The 26,267-nt window shown below is 40.5% G+C and overlaps 1 protein-coding gene across 1 annotated transcript in view; it reads left to right on the plus strand.

Moving 5' to 3' along the window:
* LOC126263543 (uncharacterized) overlaps nt 1-17,353 on the plus strand; it is a 99,617-nt gene extending 82,264 nt beyond the window's left edge. Inside the window, exon 3 of the mRNA XM_049960635.1 lies at nt 17,153-17,353. Within this exon, the coding sequence (XP_049816592.1) occupies nt 17,153-17,353 (201 nt within the window). The remainder of the gene's footprint in view (nt 1-17,152) is intronic.
* The last annotated feature ends 8,914 nt before the right edge of the window (nt 17,354-26,267 follow it).

The raw sequence follows: 26,267 nt of genomic DNA on the forward strand, positions 1-26,267 counted from the left end.
GCACACCCTGGGAACCAAATATATCTTAAAGTCCGAGGTACCAGGCTAACAAGTGCTGAATAGTTCTGTTATTTATACATCAATCACATCACTTACAACATTATCGCATTACAATACGTAAAGAGGAAGAGTTATCACAAACCTCACATCATATTTTTACACGATACTTCAACATACATTCAAGCGAACATGGGGTACAGATTAATGTTTAAATTAATGTACAGGTTTTAAGTGAGACCCAAATGCGAAGAAGAAAAATCTGTGTTGTGAAAATACGGGGATTAGTTTTATTGCCGGCAGTCGGTGCGAACTACGGTAGCAGGACTTTTAAACCGACGGACCAACTGTTTCCACCGTCGCGAAGTTCGAATAGACATTACTCCTCAGATGTAGAAACACACCTACAAACTTTCGTTTATGTCGCACAACTCCTTCTTGGTGTTGCGAACGTTTCCCGCTCAGTGTAGATGTTCAGGGTGTAACAGGTATAGGCGCAGATATTATTATACAGGGTGGTCCAATTATCGTGGCCGCGCCAAATATCTCACGAAATAAGCTTCAAACGAAACAACTACAAAGAACGAAACTCGTCTAGTTTGAAGGGGGAAAAAAGATGGTGCTATGGTTGGCCCGCTAGATGGCGTTGCCACTGCGTTTTTTAAAAATAGGAACACCCATTTTCTTATTACATATTCGTGTAGTACATAAGGAAATATGAATGTTTTAGTTGGACCACTTATTTCGCTTTGTGATAGATGGCGCTGTAATAGTCATAAACATATGGCTCACAATTTTAGACGAACAGTTGGTAACAGGTAGGTTTCTTTAAATGTAAAACACAGAACGTAGGTACGTTTGAACATTTTTTTTTCGATTGTTCCAATGTGATACATGTACTTTTGTGAACTTATCATTTCTGAGAACGCATGCTGTTACAGCGTGATTACCTGTAAATACCACATTAATGCAATAAATGCTCAAAATTATGTCCGTCAACCTCAATGCATTTGGCAATACGTGTAACGACACTTCTCTCAACAGCGAGTACTTCGCCATCCGTAATGTTCGCACATGTATTGACAATGGTCTGACGCTTGTTGACAGGCGTTGTCGGTGGATCACGATACCAAATATCCTTCAACCTTCCCCACTGAAACAAATCCGGGGACATCAGATTCGGTGAACGTGCGGGCCATGGTATGGTGCTTCCACGACCAATCCACCTGTCATGAAATATGCTATTCAATATCGCTTCAACCGCACGCGAGCTATGTGCCGGATATCCAACATGTTGGAAGTACATCGCCATTCTGTGATACAGTGAAACATCTTATAGTAACGTCGGTAGAACATTACGTAGAAAATCAGCATACATTGCACCATTTAGATTGCCATCGATAAAATTGGGGCCAATTATCCTTCCTCTCATAATGCCGCACTATACATTAACCCGCGAAGGTCTCTGATGTTCCACTTGTCGCAGCCTTCGTAGATTTTCCGTTGCCCAATAGTACATATTATGCCGGTTTACGTCATCGCTGTTGGTGAATGACGCTTCGTCGCTAAATAAAACACGTGCAAAAATCTGTGATCGTCCCGTAATTTCTCTTGTGCTCAGTGGCAGAACGGTACACGACGTTCAAAGTCTTCGTCATGCAAATCCTGGTGCATAGAAATATGTTACGGGTGCAATCGATGTTGATGTAGTATTCTCAACACCGACGGTTTTGAGATTCCCGATTCTCGGGCAATTTGTCTGCTGCTGATGTGCGGATTAGCCGCGACAGCAGCTAAAACACATACTTGGGCATCATCATTTGTTGCAGGTCGTGGTTGACGTTTCACATGTGGCTGAACACATCCATTTTCGTTAAATAACGTAACTATCCGGTGAACGGTCCAGACACTTGGATGATGTCGTCCAGGATACCGAGCAGCATACATAGCACACGACCGTTGGGTATTTTCATCACAATAGCCATACATCAACACGATATCGACCTTTTCCGCAATTGGTAAACGGTACATTTTAACACGGGTAATGTATCACGAAGCAAATACCGTCCGCACTGGCGGAATGTTACGTGATACCACGTACTTACACTTTTGTGACTATTACAGCGCCATCTATCACAAAGCGAAAAAAGTCCAACTAAAAGATTCATATTTCTTTATGTACTACACGAATATGTAATAAAAATGGTGGTTCCTATCTAAAAAACGCAGTTGACATGCGTTTGACCTACGGCAGCGCCATCTAGCGGGCCAACCGTAGCGCCATCTGGTTTCCACCTTCAAGCTAGACAAATTTCGTTCTTTGTAGTTTTTTCGTGTGATGCTTATTTCGTGAGATATTTGGCCCGGTCACTATCAATGGACCACATTCATGTATCAGTCTCTTTATATATCCATAAATATATAAATATATATCCATATATACATATAAATGTATTTATATACACCATCATCATCATCATCATCATCATCATCATGTAAGACTTATTATGCTTTTCAGCGTTCAGTCTGGAGCATAGCCCCCTTATAAAATTCCTCCATGATCCTCTATTCAGTGCTAACATTGGTGCCTCTTCTGATGTTAAACCAAAATCATTCTTAACCGAATCCAGGTACCTTCTCCTTGGTCTGCCCCGACTCCTCGTACCCTCTACTGCTGAACCCATGAGTCTCTTGGGTAACCTTGCTTCTCCCATGCGTGTAACATGACCCCACCATCTAAGCCTGTTCGCCCTGACTGCTACATCTATAGAGTTCATTCCCAGTTTTTCTTTGATTTCCTCATTGTGGACACCCTCCTGCCATTGTTCCCATCTACTAGTACCTGCAATCATCCTAGCTACTTTCATATCCGTAACCTCAACCTGTTTGATAAGGTAACCTGAATCCTCCCAGCTTTCGCTCCCATACAACAAAGTTGGTCCAAAGACTGAACGGTGCACAGATAACTTAGTCTTGGTACTGACTTCCTTCTTGCAGAAGAGAGTAGATCGTAGCTGAGCGCTCACTGCATTAGCTTTGCTACACCTCGCTTCCAGTTGTTTCATTATGTTGCCATCCTGTGAGAATATGCATCCTAAGTAATTGAAACCGTCCACCTGTACTAACTTTATTCCTCCTCTTTGGTACTCAATCCGTTTATATCTCTTTCCCCGTGACATTCATTTCGTTCTGGAGATGCTAATCTTCATACCATACTCCTTACATTTCTGATCTAGCTCTGAAATATTACTTTGCAAACTTTCAATCGAATCTGCCATTACAACTAAGTCATCCGCATATGCGAGACAGCTTATTTTGTGTTCACATGTCATAATCTCACCCAGCAAGTCTACTGTTTTCAACATATGATCCATAAATAATACGAACAACAGTGGAGACAGGTTGCAGCCTTATCTTACCCCTGAAACTACTCTGAACCATGAACTCAATTTGCCGTCAACTCTAACTGCTGCCTGAATATCTATGTAAAGACCTTTAATTGCTTGCAAAAGTTTGCCTCCTATTCCTTAATCTCGTAGAACAGACAATAACTTCCTCCTAGGAACCCGGTCATATGCCTTTTCTAGATCTATAAAGCATACATACAAGTCCCCGTTCCACTCGTAACACTTCTCCATTATTTGCCGTAAGCTAAAGATCTGGTCCTGACAACCTCTAAGAGGCCTACAGTCACACTGATTTTCATCCAATAGGTCCTCAACTAATACTCGCATTTTCCTTTCAACAATACCTGAGAAGGTTTTACCCACAACGCTGATTAAAGAGATATCCCTGTAGTTGTTACAATCTTTTCTGTTTCCATGTTTAAAGATTGGTGTGATTACTGCTTTTGTCCAGTCTGATGGAACCTGTTCCGACTCCCAGGCCATTTCAATTATCCTGTGTAGCCATTTAAGACCTGACATTCCACTGAATTTGATGAGTTACGACTTAATTTCATCCACCCCAGCTGCTTTATTGCACTGCAATCTATTGACCATTTTCTCCACTTCCTCAAATGTGATCCTATTTCCATCATCATTCCTATCCCATTCTACCTCGAAATCTGAAACATTACTGACCGTATTTTCACCTACATTGAGCAACTCTTCAAAAATTCCCTCCATCTGCCCAAGGCAGCAACAGAATTCACGAGTTTTCCTGACCTGTCCGAAATACTTCTTACCTCCCTTTTTAAGACTGCTAATTACACTCCAGAATTGTTTTCCAGCATCTTGACCCATAGTCTCCAACCTGTTTCCAAAGTCTTCCCAAGATATCTTTTTGGATGCTGCTATTATCTGTTTGGCTTTGTTTCTTTCTTCAACATAACTTTCTCTGTCTACCTGAGTTCTAGTACGTAGCCATTTTTGATACGCCTTCTTTTTTCTTTTACAGGCTGCCTTGACTGTGTCATTCCACCAAGCTGTTTGCTTCATCCTACTTTTACACACTACTGTTCCAAGACATTCTTTAGCCACTTCTAGTACTGTGTCCCTGTACCTTGTCCATTCCTTTTCCAATGACTGTAACTGACTACATTCAACTAACTGGTACCTTTCTGAGCTCGCTGTTATGTACTTGTGCCTGATTTCCTTATCCTGAAGTTTCTCCACTCTTATCCTCCTACATATGGACCTGACCTCCTGCACTTTCGGCCTCACAATCCCAATTTCACTGCAGATTAAATAATGAACACTGTCATCAAAGAATCCCCTGAAGAAACGTGTGTCCCTCACGGCCTTCCTGAATTCCTGATCTGTTATTATATAGTCAATGACAGATCTGGTTCCCCTGCCTTCTCAAGTATACCGGTGAATGTTCTTATGTTGAAAAAAGGAGTTTGTGATTACTAAGCCCATACTGGCACAGAAATCCAAGAGTTGTTTCCCGTTCCTGTTGGCCTCCATATATTCTCCAAATTTACCCATAACCTTTTCAGACCCTTCTGTTCGATTTCCAGTCCTGGCGTTAAAATCACCCATGAGCATAACACTGTCCTTGTCCTTTACTCTAACAACTACATCACTGAGTGCCTCATAAAAACTATCCATCTTATCTTGATCTGTCCCTTCACAATACGAATATACTGACACAATCCTAATTTTCTTGCTAGACACTGTCAAATCTATCCACATCAGTCGTTCGTTTACATACCTTATTGCAACTACGCTGGGTTCCATTTCTTTCCTGATGTAAAGCCCTACACCCCATTGTGCTATTCCTGCTTTGGCTCCTGACAGGTAGACCGTATATTCTCCCACTTCCTCTTCTTTCTCACGCCTTACCCGAATGTCACTTACAGCTAAAACGTCCAGCCCCATCTTACTTGCCGCCTCTGCCAGCACTACCTTCTTCCCAGAGTAGCCCCCATTGATATTAATAGCTCCCCATCTCATTACCATTTGTTTGCCAAGTCGTATCTTAGGAGTCCCTGGTTTGTCAGGTAGAGGTGGGACTCCATCACCTCCAAAGGTCCGAGGCATTTCGCTCTGATTGTTGCCAGCATCATATTTAAAGTACCAGGGAAGCAAGTTGCTAGCCTTACTTATACAGGGTGTTACAAAAAGGTACGGCCAAACTTTCAGGAAACATTCCTCACACACAAAGAAAGAAAATATGTTATGTGGACATGTGTCCGGAAACGCTTACTTTCCATGTTAGACCTCATTTTATTACTTCTCTTCAAATCATATTAATCATGGAATGGAAACACACAGCAACAGAACGTACCAGCGTGACTTCAAACACTTTGTTACAGGAAATGTTCAAAATGTCCTACGTTAGCGACGATACATGCACCCACCCACCGTCGCATGGAATCCCTGATGCGCTGATGCAGCCCTGGAGAATGGCGTACTGTATCACAGCCGTCCACAATACGAGCACGAAGAGTCTCTACATTTGGTACCAGGGTTGCCCAGACAATAGCTTTCAAATGCCCCCATAAATAAAAGTCAAGAGGGTTGAGGTCAGGAGAGCGTGGAGGCCGTGGAATTGGTCCGCCTCTACCAATCCATCGGTCATCGAATCTGTTGTTGAGAAGCGTTGTAAGAGGTCAGAGCAGATGCAATTCCGATGTATTGCTCATGCGCTGCCTGCGATATGCAAGGTCTCTGACCAGAGAGCAGTGGTGACTGCAGCAGGAACTGTGTAGCTGTAGCAGTAAGTTGTTGCTAGTCTGCAGTCTGCTCTAGTCTGGTCTGGTGTATCGTGTTGGCTGGCCCGGTCGTGGTGCAGCGATGCCGGAGCCTGAGTGTTATTGTATAAGTTAAAAAGAAGCCTCGCGCATATGTAGTAATGTTATCTCAAGGCCCATGTAAATGTTTTAAAAATCTCCTAATAATAATCCTTTTCATACAAAGTAATTTTTAACAACCATTCATTTAATTTAAAGAATTTCTAATTTCTTCAATCCATGATCATCCCGATTATTGCAAAAGAAAAATCAGTTGTTTCCCTTTCATAAATGACAAATCTATCGGCCAGAATTGCACAGGGCTGTGCTAGAAAAATTTATTGTAAGAGCAGATATATATGCATTATCCGGCGACTTCATTGAGGTAGGAATTTTTCTCTTTTTTTATTCAGAATGATCTTTCAGGGCCATGACTCAGCACTGCTGACGTCCAAAATTTACCAGGTTAAATTCATAGTCAATTATTGAAAAGTCATAAGTGAGTGACAATTTAATTGAGAGGTTAGTTACATTGTATTATTACCAGGTAATGAATTTTTTTTTTGTTGGGACGTTACACATGAATGTGAACGACATAATTATAATTTTTACTGTTGAGAAGTTTAGCAATTTTTCTGTTTTGATGTTACATTAAATGTGAATGAATTTTGTGGGGAGGTTAAATGTGAACGAATTTTGTTGGGAGGTTACAAATGAAAAAGAAATATTATTTATGTTAATATTTTCTGTTGAGAGGTTAATTGAATAAGCATATTGTGGGGAGGTTACACTTGGCGACAACCGGGCAGGATCGTATTTTCTTTGTGAATTTCTGATAAGGAGTCAGTTATATATCTGCTCTTATTTACTTAAATGTAGTTTGCATCTGGCGCAACGCATTTACTAATTTGTCACTCTTTCTTTCACAGATCATCGGCAATTTATTGCTCTTTGTTGTAATTGTGTTTGTCCCATTTTTGCTTCGTCTTTGTTTCATTTTGTGCTTAATTTTGATTTGTGAAAAATGCCGCGAAAAACTTGTTAACAGTACATCGCGATGTGCAATGAGTGAAATAGCCGACTCGAATAATTTGACCGATAATACTTGCGACACTCAGTGTAATAGTGATAATCCTCTAATTACAGATAATCAGTGCGTACCGACCACTAGTAATGATTTTGATCCTAATGACGAACAAACAAATTCAATTATGTCCACAGTAAATGTAACAATTGATGACGCGGCACGTTCCGATACAATGAACGCTGCCCAGTTTGACACGTGTGATTTGCAAAATTTGCATAGTGAACAGATAAATTTTTCTCACGAAGATGAGCAATGTAGTCAAAATACGTCAGATTTATTTGATTCCGAGGTAGTGACCCACAGTGCACATCCGATTGGCAAACCTTTTCGAGAATCACTGAATGACCAAATGGTTACACAAAACGTGACAAATGCAGGTACGCCATCAAACAGCACAGAGAATTAGAGTAGGTAATATTGGCATGGATCAAGTTATGGCATTATTGCTACAACTGAATGAAAATTTCAAACAACAAATTAATGAATCGAACAAACAAATTAATGAAAAACTTGTCAACAATTCCAAACAATTTAATGAAAAACAAGACAGCTATTACAAACAACTGAGTGAAAAACTAGCTAACAATTACAAACAACTTAATGAATCGAACAAACAATGAACGTTTCAAACAGTCGAATGAAAAACACGACAACTTTAACGAACAGAACAAACAACTTAGTGAACAGATTACAGCCGTTACCGTGCAACGCCATGATACTAAAGAACAATTTTGTGAGGAAATTAAGGCATGTGGTAGTAACAGTAGTGAAGAAATTAGATCTGTTGCACAAGAATTAAGTTATACACATGTAGCCACAACAGAATCACTTAGAGATGAAATTAGTGCAGTCGCTGAACAATGTTCTGAAAAAGCAACACAGTTACGCGACGAGTTTAAATTAATGTCAGCAGAATTTTCACACACGCTGGATGCGGAAGTCGATAAGAAATTTGAACAACAGAACAGCCAAATTGACGAACGTTTTAAAGTGACAGAAATGAAAAATGTTTCAGTTACTTATACGTCACAGCATACGCCACATTCCGAACAGTTGTCACACTCACACGGCCAGTGTAACTTACGTAATTTAGAGAGCGTTCGTGTCTTAGATTCAGAACAGTCACAGACAAACAGATTGTTACACAAACCTGAACCTGCTCAGTCATGTAGAGACGATAATTTTGACTATAAGCACTTCCTATTGATGAGAAAATTTAAGGTATTTAAGAATGACAGAACACAGATTCACTCTTTCGACTTGATACGACAATTTGCTTTTGAATTTTCACCGGCATTTCCTGTAATGCAGAAACTAGCTTCGGACTGGATACGACAATTTACTTTTGAATCCTCACCGCCACTGACAGTAACGCAGAAACTAAAATTTATTTGCAGCGCGTAATTGACCTCAGGGGATTCATTACGCTTCGATGAATATGTGCCGTAGCGTGCACAGGGCCCGGAGCCGTAGTAGTGCTATTTCATCTTTAGTTTTCTGCACTGCTGCCTTCTCTTCTACTATCCTTTATATCTATCTAAACAACTCTTCAACTATCGATCTATCTAGGAATAAGAAAGAGTAAAGAAAACCTGATGTGACAAGTTTTACCGAAAGTGACAGTTTTCATTGACACTCCAGAGCTACCAGCGTAATTTTAATGAAAAACAGAAGTGTAATCATCAGTACGCACAAAATTTTCAGCAATCGCAGACACATTTTGGTAACAATAGAGGTTTTCCCCACAACAGCAACAAAACCAACCGGTTAGCATACCTAACCAACAATGTAATATGCAAGGTCAACCAAGGTTTAATGTTTCGCCGCCTACACGTATAATGTCGGCTCCGCCAAATAGTAACGCACAGCAACAAGGAAATAACGACGTACCGAAAACACACCATTTCAACTCATATCGCATTGCACCGTATAGAAATGACTATCTTGACAGACGTAAAAGTAATGAGCACAATTTTCAGCGTACGTTTAATAACAGTCGGTCTTACCAGCATCAGAATCATCCGCAACAACAGATAATCATGAATGAACCAGACAGTCGGTATCATCCCGAACCTAATACGTCAGGAAGAAATAACAGAACAGTACATCCTCCCGTAAAAAACAACACGTCAGAAAGAATTTGACTAGATACAGTACAGGTTGCATCTTGCAGCAACGCAAGCAATACTTTTGACACAGAGAATCTCGTTCGCGAAAATGTTATTACTTTTGACGACATCCGAGACACACTTTTGCAGGAAAGACCAGTTATTCAAAAAACCATTTCCCACCCTGTCATTGAAATAAAGATTGGATGATCCAAATTTTCAGCAGTAATCGATTCTGGATCACCTATGTCAGTTATAAATGAAGAAACTTTCAACGAAGGTAACAATGAGAATACCTATCCTACGTTATCATTAGGCAAAACTAAAGTAAAAGGAGCAGTATCTGGTAAAGGAGTAGATGTCAAGTTACAGACACATTTATCATTTTGTATTGCAGGTCATACGCTCCACTCAAATTTTTGGATTGTTCCTTTATTGACAACAGACGTTATTTTAGGTACGAATTTTCTGGTACGACACGACGCAATTATTGACTTTCAAAACTCCTATTTAATGTTAAAGGATGAAAATGTGCAACTGGCTTTAGAATTTCGGCACTCTTTATCTGCAGAAGAACAAACAATTAATCGTACAGAGGTCATTTCTGCATCACGTAACATAGACTGTCATTCCACATTGTTCACAGATACGTACATACACAACTATAATACTCCAGACAAAGCCGACTATGCAAATGATTTCTGATAAAGTTAAACAGAGCAGTGCAAATAGAGACGACGAACGCACGCAACTACGCAAAATTCTTTTACAGCAAGCTCCAGTTTTTGACAACGTCCCTGGTACTATGTCCGGATTTATGTATTAATTTCAAGTTAAACAGCACGACACGTTTAAAGCCGAACTTTATCCCATTCCGTATATTCACACAGAACAAGTTAAGAATGAATTGCAAGCTATGCTTGACCAAGGCAGTTAGTCCGTACATAAACCCACTCCATATTGTTAAGAAAAAAGGATGGTTCACTTCGCCTCGTACTTGATTCGCGTCACATCAATGACATTATTATTAATAAAACAGATCGCCCACAGACACTAGAAGAACTTCTACAGAAATTTCATGGTACTGCTATTTATTCCACATTAGATTTGAAATCGGGATTTTGGCAAATTCAGCTCCATCCGAACTGAAGAAAGTACACAGCTTTTCTCTGTTTTGGTGACTGTTATCAATTTTGTAAATTACCGTTCGGTTTAACTATTTCTTCAGCAGCATTTACTCGCGGTTTGAATACTATACTGTCGACAGAACTAAAAGACAGAATCACAACGTATGTAGACGACATTCTTATTGCAGGGGCTAACTGGTCTGAACACAATTTGATTCTTGAACAACTGTTACGAACTTTTCGTGCACAAGGACTCACAGTTAAACTCAGTAAATCGCACTTTGGCAAAACTTCTATAAAATTTCTTGGACATGTAATTTCAGCAGAAGGCATTGCGCCTGACCCGGAAAAACTTCAAGTTTTACGTGACATTACTGTTCCTACGACGAAGAAACAACTACGCAGCTTTTTGGGTTTAATTAACTTTTTTCGTAAATTTATTCATTACTCTGCTTTAGACACCCCTAGATTATGTCAATTGACGGGTAAAAACACTATTTGCTCCTGGGATAGCCAAGCGCAGTCTGAATTTGTCAATCTAAAACAAGCTTTGTTGAATGCATCACTTTTATCACATCCAGATCTTACTAGAAATTTTTCCATTGCCACCGACAGTTCTAACACCGCTTTAGGCGTACACATTTTTCAGGAAATTGAAGAAGATGGTTCTACAGTAATTAAAAACATTGCCTTTGCAAGTCGCATTCTGTCACCTGCTGAACGCAATTATTCAGTTACAGAACTTGAAACATTATGTGTTGTATGGGCATTTACGAGATTTCGGCATTTCCTGTATGGAAGACACAGTACCGTTTACACAGATCATAGAGCTATACAGTTTTTACTTTCCGCAAAATATACACACGACAGGTTAAGCAGATGGAAACTGTAATTACATGAATTTAATATTACAATTGTTCACATTTCCGGTACACAAAATGTTGTAGCAGACGCACTGTCCCGTTCTCTCAGCAACAATCAGCAAGACATCGCAACCAACTTCTGCCAAGCAAATCCTAGCGTCATGTATATTCAACAAGTTACATTTGTAAATTTCATTTCAGCGACATTACGAGATATAGCACAAGAGCAGATTAAAGACAACGCATGGAAAGAAATTAAACACCTTTGTCAAGATAGGAATAATGTTACCATCAGAAACCATTACACTGTACGCAATAACATTCTGTTTCGCCGCTCTCACCCTGACAGCAACAACTGGTTACTATGCATTCCTGACAAACTTGTTAACAAATTAATTTGGTATACTCATTTAAGTTACGCACATTACGGAGCCAGAAAATGTTTTCTTATACTGAGACAGAACTGTTATTTTGCCAACATGGAGAAACGTATTCGACGAGTTTTAGCGTCATGTAAAATCTGCCAGAAAGCTAAGTCAGACACGACTTCACATATTCCTCCGTTACATCCCATTATACCTGTTAAATTGAGACACATGGCCGCTGTAGACATTTTGGGTCCGATTCCCAGAACTAATAAAGGTTTTTGTTACATCTTTGTCGCTGTTGAACTCACTTCGAAATTTGTAACCTTCACACCGTTACGCAAGGGTACTGCTAAATCTGTTTCGAATGCATTTGTAAAACATTTTTTATTCCATGTAGGGCATGTATTGAAAGTAATTTCTGACAATGGACCACAGTTTCGATCTGCTATATGGACACGTATGTTACGAGCAAGAAACATTTCTCCGATCTATATATCCAGGTATTACGCTTCTTCGAACCCTTGTGAACGACTAATGAAAGAATTTGGAAAACTATGTACAATATACTGCCATAAAAACATATTGATTGTGATACACACATACTGTCATTCCAGGATGTAATTAACTGGATACCAAATGAATCTACTATGCTATCTCCGACTGTTATACTGAAAAATGTTGAACCACCTAACAAAATTAAAGAATTAGTATCCTTTCCTACATCTCGTCGACTACGACAGCATGAAATAATTGACGTTGCGCTGAACAACATCAAACGTGCCGCAGAGCGCCGGAGAAGACAGCAAAAACAGGTTTGTACACGCCGTGACTTTCACATTGGACAGAAGATATTAGTACGTACACACTGTTTATCCAACAGAGGAAAGAGTAGATGCAGTAATTTTGAGCTTCTATACGCAGGTCCATATCGAATTGGCAGCATTCCTCACCCCAATGTAGTACACATCGAAACTTTGAGAACCAGAAAAAGCAAGGGCAATCACCATATCTCCAATATTAAACCCTTTTTTTGAATGAACATACTTTATGATTTATCACACTGTAATGCCATTTCCTGATTTTTATATGACCACTTATGCAATTATATTTATATGACTACTTACTGATGATTATCATATTTATTCCTGGCGAGTGCCTGGCAAGATAAGGTTAGCAGGTCGCTTTTCTTATCGTTACACCTCAGACCGTGCACATTTTTCCAGATAAACTTACATATTTTATGACCACTTATGCAATTGTATGTATGTGACTACTTACTGATGATTATCATATTTTTTCTTGGCAAGTGCCCGGAAAGGTAAGGTTAGCAGGTCGCTTTTCTTGTCGTTATATATCAGACCGTGCACATTTTCCATTTTTCGTCTATGTATGATTGTTTTCCTGTTTTATTTGTATGCACTACGAAATCTTTAAGATATAACAAACACCAGTTGACTTTGACATTTTTCCGTATGATATCTCAATATCTTTACTATTCTACACTTCTGGATACTGCATTATGAGACTGTGTGTACATTTTTGCACCTAAACACTTTCTATGTTTTTGACATAATACGTTTTCTGTCATGCTATGCTGTATGCTTAATTATATCACTAGAAACAAGGTTTCATTTAATGGGTATATGATTTAAATGCAAGATATTAATCCTTATTCATCATTTTGAGAAAGCAATAACGTGTAAAAGAAATAACTTCAACAAACCACAGTGGATTACTATGAAATGGGAATTTCACGTTCGGAATGAACGAAAGAAAGTACAATACCTCGTAATGAAGAGTAAATGGATCAGCATTAACAAGCATTAACAAGAATATACTATACACATCGTATGATAGCAGTCTTAAATATTTATTTTTCTTTCGGAATACGAGGCGATTGATGCAGGCTGTCAGACAGAACTATACATCTTAGTTTTAGTGATGAAATATGCTACAAATAAGAAACTCTATACTATGAATAGTTGTGTGAAGTAAAAGGTAATATGAATAATGAATAATGAAGTGTCTTTTTTGCAGATGATAATGAATGATGATGAATAGTTATATGAAGAATATGCTAATATGAATAATGAAGTTTTTCTTTGCAGCTGATGATAGTGATGTAGTTATGGTAATATGAGTAATGAAGTTTTTCTTTGCAGATGAGGATAATGATGAAGTTTATATATTTACTGTTAGTTAAGAAATGTTATGTAGTTATTTAAGTATTTGTTGCAGTTCGTTTTGACAGTACGTCTTATATCGCTGGGTATAATGACTGAATGTTTTGGAAAGGACACCTAGAGTACATACTGAGTACACGTTTCATTATCTGTTAAATCGAAGTTAACTACTTTTCACCATAATATGCGTTTCTTCTTTCAGCTGAATAATCCATTTTGTATTTTTTCCAGGAGAAGCTATTCATGAAATTGCATTTTTTTACCCATTTGTGTGTGTCATTCATGAATGTGATCACATATACTATACTTGTTCATAACCTTGCTAAAGCTGACTCATGACGAATGATGTTATTAATCGTTATTTGCAGCAATAAGTCAAAAGCAAATATTTTTCATGCCCCAGCAATTAATTATCGATCCCAACGCAATGCATTGCTCGCACAAAAAAATGTATTACCAGTCCCAAATAATGCTACTAGTTTAAGAGATATTTCTAGTACTAAATGTAATGCAGATTTCTCAGATGTATTGAATCCATTATATCTATGTATTATTGTACCACAGACCTTGAGTAATAGTTACAGTATGTTACATTTTAAATATGTCCTATGTCACTTGAATGATGAGTTCTGAGTAATACTGAATTATGTTTTCTAACCACAGACCTTGAGTAATAGTTATAGTGTGTTACATTTTAGATATGTCCTCATTCTGAGTAATATTGAATGATGTTTTGTGATAATGCATAAATGCGATGCCAATAATTTCTGTAAATAATATTTTTGTTATACTCTGTAAATGCTATGCCTATAATTAGCTCTCATTTTGAATGATGACTTCTGAATAATACTGAATAATGTTTTATAAAACTATATGAATACTTTGTAACTGGCCAATGAATGCCACTGTTTCTTATATTTTAAATTAGTCTTATGTCACTTACATGCTATTATATATGAATACCAGTAGCTTGATGCTACACTCATTAGCTCCTGTTTTGAATGATGACTTCTGAACAATACATAAAAATGTTTAGTAACTGGCCAATGAATGCCAATGATTACTATAATTAGATGAATTATGTAAATGCTACGCCATTAATTAACTCTTGTTTTGAATGATGACTTCTGAATAACGCGTAAAAATGGTTTGTAACTGGCCAATGAGTGCCAATGATTACTATAACTAGTTGAATTATATAAATGCTATGCCATTAATTAACTCTTGCTTTGAATGATCACTTCTGAATAATGCATAAAAATGGTTTGTAACTGGCCAGTGAGTGCCAATATTTACTGTAACTAGATGACTTATGAATAATGTTCTGTAATACTCCATACATAGTACAGAAATGTTTAGTAACTAGGCAATGAGTGCCATCAATTACTGAAATCGGTTGATAGACTAGTGTAATTCTCAATGATGACTAGCATAAGACTTAATGTCCTTCACCTTCTGACCTAATTACCAGAAATTGCTGCAATATCCGTTTGTCCTGTCCATCCTCATGATCACGGAGCATTATATTTGGATTTTTCACTAATTCTGCGTTGGTGAAAGAGTATGGATTCTACAAGAGTGTGGTGTTGACACATCATGCTGTCCACCACCTTGAACAATGGAGATGTTATTATGGTTATACTATTTGGTGTAACTAATGTACTACCAAAATGATAACATTGAATATTAATACAACATTTCAGTGTCTTGGCTACACTGATTAATACTTCAGGGAAGAGAACTTCAGATTGTCTCACTTGGTGTTGTGCTTGTGTAGAAAGATATGGACTTTCAGTGCAGCTACATGCAACCTACTGTGCTACAACCATGATGCAATCCTTCCCCTTCCTTTCCTAGTTCTTGTAAAATGGTAAAAATATATACAGTGCGTGTGCACTTTATGTCATTTGTTAATATGTTTTGTACTCATTGCGTATCCTAGTTCTTGTAAAATGGTAAAAATATATACAGTACGTGAGCACTTTATGTCATTTGTTAACATGTTTTGTACTCATTGCGTATCCTAGTTCTTGTAAAATGGTAAAAATATATACAGTGCGTGTGCACTTTATGTCATTTGTTAATATGTTTTGTACTCATTGCGTATACATTTTGTCATTTCTTGATATGTTCTGTACTCAGCACATGTGCTCTCTATTTCATTTCATGTTCTGCACTTATATATATGTATATACTGTGTGTCTGTAAACGTAGTTAATTAAGTAGATTTTAGAAAAATTTGTTGCTCATGGCAAGTCCAATTGACTCACCATCGCTGCCAAATTTTTGCTCCCCCACCCCTCCCCCAGTGGAGGGTTATGTAAGAGGTCCGAGCATCCTGAAACCACCGATTCCATATTAGCAGAATATGGAATCGGTGGTTTCAGGAGGGTTATAAGGAACGTCGTGCTGGATCCCAACGGCCTCGTATCACTAGCAGTCGATACGACAGGCATCTTATCCGCATCGCTGTAACGGATCGTGCAGGCACGTCTAGATCCCTGAGTCAGTAGATGGGGACGTTTGACGAACAGTTCGACGAAGTTTGCGGCAGCATGGACTATCACCTCGGAGACCGTGGTTGCGGTTACCCTTGAGGCTGCATCACACACACGAGCGCCTGCGATGTTGTACTCAACGACTAACTTGGGTGCACGAATGGCAAAACGTCATTTTTCCGGATGAATCAAGGTCATTGGATGCCTACCAACGCGAGCAGCAATGTCGCGAATCGATAAAACGCAATCGCGATAGGCTACAATCCGACCTTTGTCAAGCTAGGAAACGTGATGGTACGAATTTCTCCTCTTTACACGAGGCATCACAACAACGTTTCACCAGGCAACGCCGGCCAACTGCTGTTTGTGTATGAGAAATCGGTTGGAAACTTTCCACATGTCAGCACGTTGTAGGTGTCGACACCGGCGCCAACCTCATGTGAATGTTCTGAAAAGCTAATCATTTGCACATCACAGCATCTTTTTCCTGTCGGTTAAATTTCGCGCCTGTAGCACGTCATCCTCGTGGTGTAGCAATCTTAATGGCCAGTAGTGTAGTTCAATAATATTTTCACCCCGCCTCTTTCAAACTACGTAAGCTCAGCTTTACGTTAATGAGCATCACTGCGGCATCGTTACTGTGAGACATAGTACCGCGCAGTGTGTGTGTGTGTGTGTGTGTGTGTGTGTGAGTGTGTGGAAGCAGTTGGTAGACACACGGGCGGATGCCCGGCTGCCGGCAGCGCGGCCGCCGCCCGTTGCCAGGTGGCGAACGCCCTGGTGTGCAGCAAGTAGACAGGGAGGCAGACGGGCGTGCGAGTGGCAGCGGTGGGCGGTGGCGGCAGTCGGTAGGTGCCGGGGCGTCCGCAAGCGCGCGCGGAGCAGGTGGAACAGGGCAGCCAGCGAAGCCCGGTCCAGGACACGTCACCGGGCTGCCGTCCTGAGATGGTACAGTTTCCTATCTTTCATTAAGACTTTGTACTTATTCAGCTAAATCGAATAGCACGTGAATGAAGAAATATAGCGACATATCACACGTCAGTATTTACACCATTCTTGCTACATAGGCCGGGCATAACCGAAACCGTTTAAAGATATGTTACAATACGTACCTGCTAGGTAAGTACAAGCTGTAATTATTTCAAAAGGTTCAAATGTGTGTGAAATCTTATGGGACTTAACTGCTAAGGTCATCAGTCCCTAAGCGTACACACTACTTAACCTAAATTATCATAAGGACGACACACACAATCATGCACGAGGGAGGACTCGAACCTCCGCCGGAACCAGCTGCACAGTCCATGACTGCAGCGCCTCAGACCGCTCGGCTAATTCCGCGCGGCTGTAATTATTTCATTTTATTTTGAGACCCTTTATTTTTGGCAGCATTTGCACTCAAGCGCCAATGTAACTGGTATAGGCCTACTCATTCAGATACGGAGATAAGTAACCAGACAGAATGTGGCGCTGCAGTCGGCAACGTCTATACAGGGTGGTCCATTGATAGTAACCGGGCCAAATATCTCACGAAATAAGCATCACACGAAAAAAATACGAAGAACGAAACTCGTCTAGCTTGAAGGGGGAAATCAGATGGCGCTATGGTTGGCCAGCTAGATGGTGCTGCCATAGGTGAAACCGATATCAACTGCGTTTTTTAAATAGGAACCCCCATTTTGTATTACATATTCGTTTAGTACGTAAAGAAATATGAATGAGTTGGACCACTTTTTTCGCTTTGCGATGCATGGCGCTGTAATAGTCACAAAAGTGTAACTACGTGGCATCACGTAACATTCCGCCAGTGCGGCCGGTATTTGCTTCGTGATGCATTACCCGTGTTAAAATGGACCGTTTACCAATTGCAGAAAAGGTCGATATCGTGTTGATATATGGCTATTGTGATCAAAATGCCCAACGGGAGTGTGCTATGTATGCTGCTCGGTGTCTTGGACGACATCATCCAAGTGTCCGGGTCGTTCGCCGGATAGTTTCGTTCTTTAAGGAAACAGGAAGTGTTCAGCCACATGTGAAACGTCAACCACGACCTGCAACAAATGATGATGCCCAAGTAGGTGTTTTAGCTGCTGACGCGGCTAATCTGCACATCAGTAGCAGACAAACTGCGCGACAATCGGGAATCTCAAAAACGTCGGTGTTGAGAATGCTACATCAACATCGATTGCACCCCTACCATATTTATGTGCACCAGGAATTGCTTGGCGACGAATTTGAACGTCGTGTACAGTTCTGCCACTGGGCACAAGAGAAATTAGGGTACTATGACAGATTATTTGCACGATTTCTATTTAGCGAGGAAGCGTCATTCACCATCAGGGGTAACGTTAACCATCATAATATGCACTATTGGGCAGTGGAAAATCCACGATGACTGCGACAAGTGGAACAACGACCTTGGCGGGTTAGTGTATGGTGCGGCATTATGGGAGGAAGGATAATTGGGCCCCATTTTATCAATGGCAATCTAAATGGTGCAATGTATGCTGATTTCCTGCGTAATGTTCTACCGATGTTACTACAAGATGTTTCACTGTATCACAGAATGGCGATGTACTTCCAACATTATGAATGTCCGGCACATAGCTCGCGTGCAGTTCAAGCGCTATTGAATAGCATATTTCATGACATGTGGCTTGGTCGTCGAAGCACGTTCACCGGATCTGACGTCCCCGGATTTATTTCAATGGGGAAAGTTGAAGGATATTTGCTATCGTGATCCACAGACAGCCGGCCGCGGTGGTCTCGCGGTTCTAGGCGCGCAGTCCGAACCGTGCGACTGCTACGGTCGCAGGTTCGACTCCTGCCTCGGGCATGGATTGTACTGTCCTTAGGTTACTTAGGTTTAAGTAGTTCTAAGTTCTAGGGGACTGATGACCACGGCAGTTGAGTCCCACAGTGCTCAGAGCCATTTGAACAATTTTTGATCCACCGACAACGCTTGACAACATGCGTCAGCGCATTGTCAATGCATGTTCGAACATTGCGGAATGCGAACTACTCGCTGTTGAGAGGAATGTCGTTACACGTATTGTCAGATGCATTGAGGTTGACGGACATCATTTTGAGCATTTATTGCATTAATGAGGTATTTACAGGTAATCACGTTGTAACAGCATGCGTTCTCAGAAATGATAAGTTCACAAAGGTACATGTACCACATTGGAACAACCGAAATAAAATGTTCAAACGTACCTACGCTCTGTTACCATTCCAAAATATGGAATGAACATGATCACAAATAAAAAAAAAGTATTGGCACTAGGAGGAAATAAGTAAATAAAAATTATGCTGAATGGAGAAATACTAAAACAGGTGCTACATTGTAAGTATCTTGGACGCAGGATAGACACCGACTGGAAGTGCACTACAGAAATTAAAACAAGGATAGCAATGGCAAAAGAGGCGTTTTATAAGAAAAGGAGAATTTTCTGCACCGGTCTGGACAGAGAACTCAGGAAGAGACTCATAAAATGTCTTGTATGGAGTGTTCTTCTATATGGAGCTGAAACATGGACTATTAGGAAGAAAGACAGAGAAAGGCTGGAGGCTTTTGAGATCTGTACTTGGCGCAGGATGGAAAGAATAAGTTGGATGGTTAGAGTAAAAAATGAAGAGGTACTGAGAAGAGTGGGAGAGAAAATACAGTTACTAGATGTAATAAAGAGAAGAAAAAGAAATTGGATTGGACATGTATTAAGAAAGAATGACGGACTGATAAAAACAGTTTTAGAAAGTTATGTAGAAGGGAAAAGGAAGCGAGGAAGGAAGAGATTCCAGATACTGGATGACATGATCGACGGTACAACATACAGCAGCCTTAAGAAGCAAGCAATGGATCGCAGAAAATGGAGAGGCAAAGGACCTGCTAATATAGCAGATAATGATGATGATGACAATATGTAACTGCAAGGTAAGTACAAGCTGTAATTATTTCAATTTGTTTTGAGACCCTTTATTTTTGGCAGCATTTACACTGAAGCGCCAATGAAACTGGTATAGGCCTGCTCATTCAAATACAGAGATATGTAACCAGACAGAATTTGGCACTGCAGTCGGCAACGTCTGTATAAGACAACAAATGTCTGGCGCAGTGGTTACATAGGTTACTGCTGCTACAATAGCAAGTTATCAAGGTTTAAGTGAGTTTGAACGCGGTGTTATAGTCAGCGTAAGAGCGATGTGACACAGCATCTCCGAGTTAGCGATAAAGTAGGAATATTTCCCTAGAACTATTTCACGAGTGTAGCGTGAATATAACGAATCCTGTAAAACATCAATTCTCCGACATTGCTGAGGCCGGAAAAAGATCCTGCAAGAACGGGAATAATGGCGACTGAAGAGAATCGTTCAGTGTGACGGAAGTGCAGCCCTTCCGCAAATTCCTGCAGATTTCAATGCTGGGCCATCAACAGATGTCAGAGTGCGAACCATTCAACGAAACATCATCGACATGGGTTTTCGGAGCCGAAGGCCTACTCATGTACCTTTGATGACTGCACGACACAAAGCTTTACAGCTCGACTCGGCTTGGGCCCGTCAACACCGACATTCCGACATTGGACTGTTCATGGCTGCAAAGATGTTGCCTGATCGGCCGAGTCTCGTTTCCAATTATATCGAGAGGATGGACGTGAACGGGTATGCAGACAACCTCATGAATCCGTGGACCCTGCATGTCGACAGGGAGCTTTTCAAGCTGGTGGAGGCTCTGTAATGGTGTGGAGCGCGTTCAGGTGGAATGATGTGGGACCACTGAACGTATTGATACGACTCTGGCAGGTGACACGTACGTAAGCATCCTGTCTGATCAGTTGCATCCATTCATCTCCATTGTTCATTCCGACGGACTTGGGGAATTCCAGCAAGAGAGTGCGACACCCCACACGTCCAGAATTGCTACAGGGTGGCTCCAGGAACACTCTTCTGAGTTCAGACACTTCCGCCACCAAACTCCCCAGACATGAAAATTATTGAGCATATCTGGGATGCCTTGCTACGTGCTGTTCAGAAGAGATCTCCACCCACTCGTACTCTTACGGATTTATGGACAGCGCTGCAGGATTCATGGTGTCAGTTCCCTCCAGCACTACTTCAGATATTAGTCTAGTCTATTCCACGTCGTTGTTGCGGCACTTCCGCGTGCTCGCGGGGGCCCTACGCGATAATAGGCAGGTTGAAACCTCCCCTTAGAAATATTAATGAATTACTGTGCTGATAAACCCCTTACATTATTTGATTTTCAAACAGCTGAGCAGAACTGAACGTACTCAGACATTTCGCTCTTTACCTATTCTGATCAACACTAAGCTGACACACAATATTTTTAGCGCAACGCAATCTGACTTTCAATTATCCTTACAAAAGAATGGCCCTGACTAACATGAACCTATACCTTTCAGAAATCACTTACCTCACAAAAATCTTCGTTACTCGAACTAGTGCAATACACCGAGCGCCAATACTGCCAGCTAAATAAAAGATTCAAACTAATGAAGGCACTAACTACTGATAGGCATAGTTAGCAAATGAAAGATTTTGATAGAGAACAAACAATGTATTTACCATAATAGTGTTCAAAAGTCATTATATATATATATATATATATATATATATATATATATATATATATATATATATATATATATATCAGTTCATGACATCCAGTCTTACAAATTTACTGTCTCTGATGGACACATGTCCAGATCACCCCACTCTCAAAACTCCGCCATTTCTCTCCCCACATCCACCACTGCTGGCGGCTCACCTCCAACTGCGCAACGCTACGCGCTGTTAACAGCCAACTGCCCAACACTACAATAGCATATACGCCAAGAATGCAAACCAACCACAGCCTTCACACAGCACAATCAGCGATTTTCATATAGAGCGCTACGTGGCGTTACCATCATAAAAACCTAAACAGCCTACTTACAAGGTGAACCAGTTTCTTTGGCTCTTCAGTGTTGAATACTTTATAGCTGCAGACAAGCTTAATGCTTCCTACTGTCAATCCATGAATATGTCGAAATATCTCTGAGGGTGGAGGTCTTTGGAATTGTTATGGTTGTGATATCACCATCTTTGTATACATACTTCCATGTGGTGAAAATTCTAGGTGTGTGAGTGTGTGTTTAGATTATGTGTATACATGCACGTAAAATAATTTCTCCATACAGTCTTCGCTGCTGCATGATCACAGGCAGTCAGCAATGGAACGTAAAGGCGCTGGTTTTCCAACGTAAGTACCCGAAACGTCTTCACTTTAATAATTTGTTTATATCATTTAAAACCGTTGTGACGCACAATTATAGTAAAAAAAGACATTGCCTCACATCTTGTTTTGGTTGTTGGGCAACATCATCTCAAGAAATTTGATCATTTGGGAAAACTAAAAGTGAAAACTAACGTAAATGAATTCAAACGTTAACTAGCCGTCTGAATATGAACCTGTCAGTTCGAAACCGGTAATAGCGGTATTTAAATAAACAAATAGCACTGTAAAAAGTGGCTAGTTGCTGTTATCTTCTTTGTAAGAGTCAACCTATATAAACACAATCTTTTCAATTATTCTTTCAAGCATAGGTTTTCCAAAATGACTTTGTAAACGGGAGATACATCTTCGCTATTGTAGTTCAATTTATTTTAAGGGAAGGCTGTACTTCTCTGATAAGATTCTCATTTGAAAAACCTTGGTGCCAAGTACCAAGTACACTGTCTTCGAATCCGCAGGTTCTGGATAACAGTGAAGCACATTGCACCTACACACGTACTATGCAGACAACTGTGAAGAGCATGGTAGAGGGCAGTCAGCATTGTACCACATGTCAGGGTTTCTTCCCGTTCCATTTGCGTACGGAGTGTGGGAGGAATGACCGAGCAAGTACCTCTGTGCACACTGTAATTAGTCTCAGGGGGAAAATTACGTAGGCCACTGAGCTATATCTGTACATTTTTCACTTAACCCTGGCCACTCATTCATTCATTTTCGTATCCGGTCAGCTTTTCCAAAAAATCGCAGCTGCGATAGCTTTGTTATTTCCTTCGTAAACATCTTGTATTGTGCACGGGTTGTCCAGGATGGGGCATACAAGTAGGTGGCTTGGATCTTCTTTGACCCCGCAGTCGAGAGGTGCCCTCGCTCGCTGAAAGAATTCCCCATTTCTTCAGGTAACTGAGCCTAATTAGGCTCTCAGCTGGTAACTGACGTCTGTATGCTACTGTGTGTCGACTCAGGTTTTTCAGCGTTTCCGTGACGATGTCCCTTGAGTCAAACCTGTCAGAGTTCTTGCTACCATTCTTTGTATACATGGAGTATCCCCTCATAGCTCTATACGATACTTATCCGTTATTGAACAGTATTCTAAGATGGAAGCTAAGAAAGCTCTCTCTTTTGTAGACCTTTCAGTTTTCCTCAGTAAGCTACAAACGAACCAAAGTCTTCCAGCAGCTTTAGCTACGACTGAGCCTCTACTTCAGATCCACACTATTTGACACTATCTGTAACACCCAGCTACTTGTCTGAGTTAACTGATTCCATTTGCGATACATTGATACTGTAGACATTGGACACTACTTTCCTACATTTTGTAAGGTGCACGATTTTCTATTTTTTAACTTTTCAAGCAAGTTGCCGGCCTTTGCACCAGTCAGAATTCTCATCAAGCTCTCAGTGGATATTTGTACACCCGTATTCAGATAGTATATCATTACAGATAAGTGTCTCATCTTAAGATACTCTGAGTCTACTTTTAATGTTAACTAAAAGGTCAATAATATACGTCGCGAACAGCAAGTATTCCAACACACTGCCCTGTGGTACGCATAAAGTTATTTCCATTTCCACTGAACACTGTCCGTTGAAGGCAACAAGCTGGATAGTCCCTACCAAGAAACCAAACCAGTCAGAAATTTTCTTTCGTGCACCAGCCTTGAGGCAGAGCGAGGAGAAGATTCGGAAATGTTTAAATTCATTTGTACAGCTTTTTGGAAGTTGGTAGGTGCTACAATTTCGGTTACACGAGAACAACATTGGAGAGAGTCGGCAGATGATGTTTGAAGTGCTATATAAAGCAGAAATCTACAGATGCCCGTCTTTGAATGCTTGCCCGAATTTTGACCCCAATCGAGGTTGGAATCTTCCTACAAATTGATCAGGGGGCCTGAGGATGGCGTAATAAATCACCGAAATTAGTAGCCGATTAAAATAAAAGTTTGGAAACTGGACGTCTGAAAGGCGTCTGATTTGACATTCTGTACCGAACAGTCAAGTCCTGCAACTGTCTCTGGAAAGATGGACATACAGAGAACACTATTGTGCCGTTCATTGGCTCGAGGCGAGTTCCAGCACACTGCGAGGAACATTTCGCAAGGCGCTGGGACATGGTGAAGGCCAACCACGTAGCGTTAGTGCTCGATTTAAAGAAATGTGCGTTTAGGCACTCCGAAAGAAAGTGGAAGATAGGGAAGGGGAGGAAGACTGTATACTATTGGGAAGAGTACTCAGGAAGCACCCAGCAGTCAGACAAATGTTGTTACATCGTGAAGAAGAAACAACCTGTGAAATTTTACTATTATAACAAGATATTGCTTCATGCTGTGGGCAAGTTTAAGGTATTTTCAGATTTGCACTCAACCAGTTTCATTATCGTTTTTCTTTAACTGGGGCAGACTGAGACCTCCTGTGACCGAGTGACGAGACCATTTGCACTTGCACAAGAACTTGGAGTTTAGGTAAGTCTCTTATTAATAAGTGACGTTAATGGAAGTTGTCACGGGACGTGATGTAGTTGTTGCGTGTAATCTCAACTGTTGCATGTACTGGTTCAAATGGCTCTGAGCACCATGGCACTTAACATCTGCGGCCATCAACCCCCTAGAACTTAGAACTACTTAAACCTAACTAACCTAAAGACATCACACACATCAATGCCCGAGGCAGGATTCGACCCTGCGACCGTAGCGGTCACACGGTTCAGGACTGAAGCGCCTAGAACCGCTCAGCCACACCGGCCGGCGTTGCATGTACTGCTGGGTCATTATTCCAGCAGCACAAATGCTGATTTGCCGAACCCTTACTCCGTGTACGGTGTTAGACTGCTTTCCTCCAACACCATTTACATTGGATGTACCTGCAGCTATTACTGTTTCCCAAGACAAGGAATGGGGCGGAAGTATTAATACTGTGATTTCGATGGAATATGTTGCAGCAGAAAGGAAGAAAGTGGTACAATATGGCTTTATACAGAAAGCACATTTCCCTTATTGTAGGTAACGGAGTCTGCAGTAGTGACGTTATCGCCATAGTACGTAGGACACTGCACACTCTCAACAATTGTGATAGAAGCACGAAGGCAAGATGGCGATGGGGCCGCTGCAGTTCTCGTACCGAAACGTCGAGTTGTTCGTATATCCTCCATCTGTCCGGTTTATGATTTCCAAGTCCACCACAGTCCTGCATTTTTTTTGTAGCTTGATATATAAGGTCGGGTCAAAATTTTTAGGCTTTTGCTGTCATGTATTAAAGAACAGCTCAGCTTTAAGGAGGAACGGACGAAAATGTTGTTCAAATTCAGGACTTTTTTACTCTCCATGCCTGAAAGTAGTATACAAAGGGGGGGTTTGGTGCAAGGAATAAAGCATACATTCAAATGTTACAGGTACTTTTTTTATTGGAAAGTATTGATATCTTCACTGTGTAATTCGGATTTTGTAACTCCGGTTGTGGTTATTTGAAACATTAAATTAACATACGAGCCTGATCCTTATAGATGATACGGTATTTTATTTCATCGAAGAGACTCACAAAGAAAAAAGGGAGAGAGAAGAGAGAGAGAAAAA

This window comes from Schistocerca nitens, chromosome 6 (genome assembly GCF_023898315.1).
Source record: "Schistocerca nitens isolate TAMUIC-IGC-003100 chromosome 6, iqSchNite1.1, whole genome shotgun sequence".
Lineage (NCBI taxonomy): Eukaryota > Metazoa > Arthropoda > Insecta > Orthoptera > Acrididae > Schistocerca > Schistocerca nitens.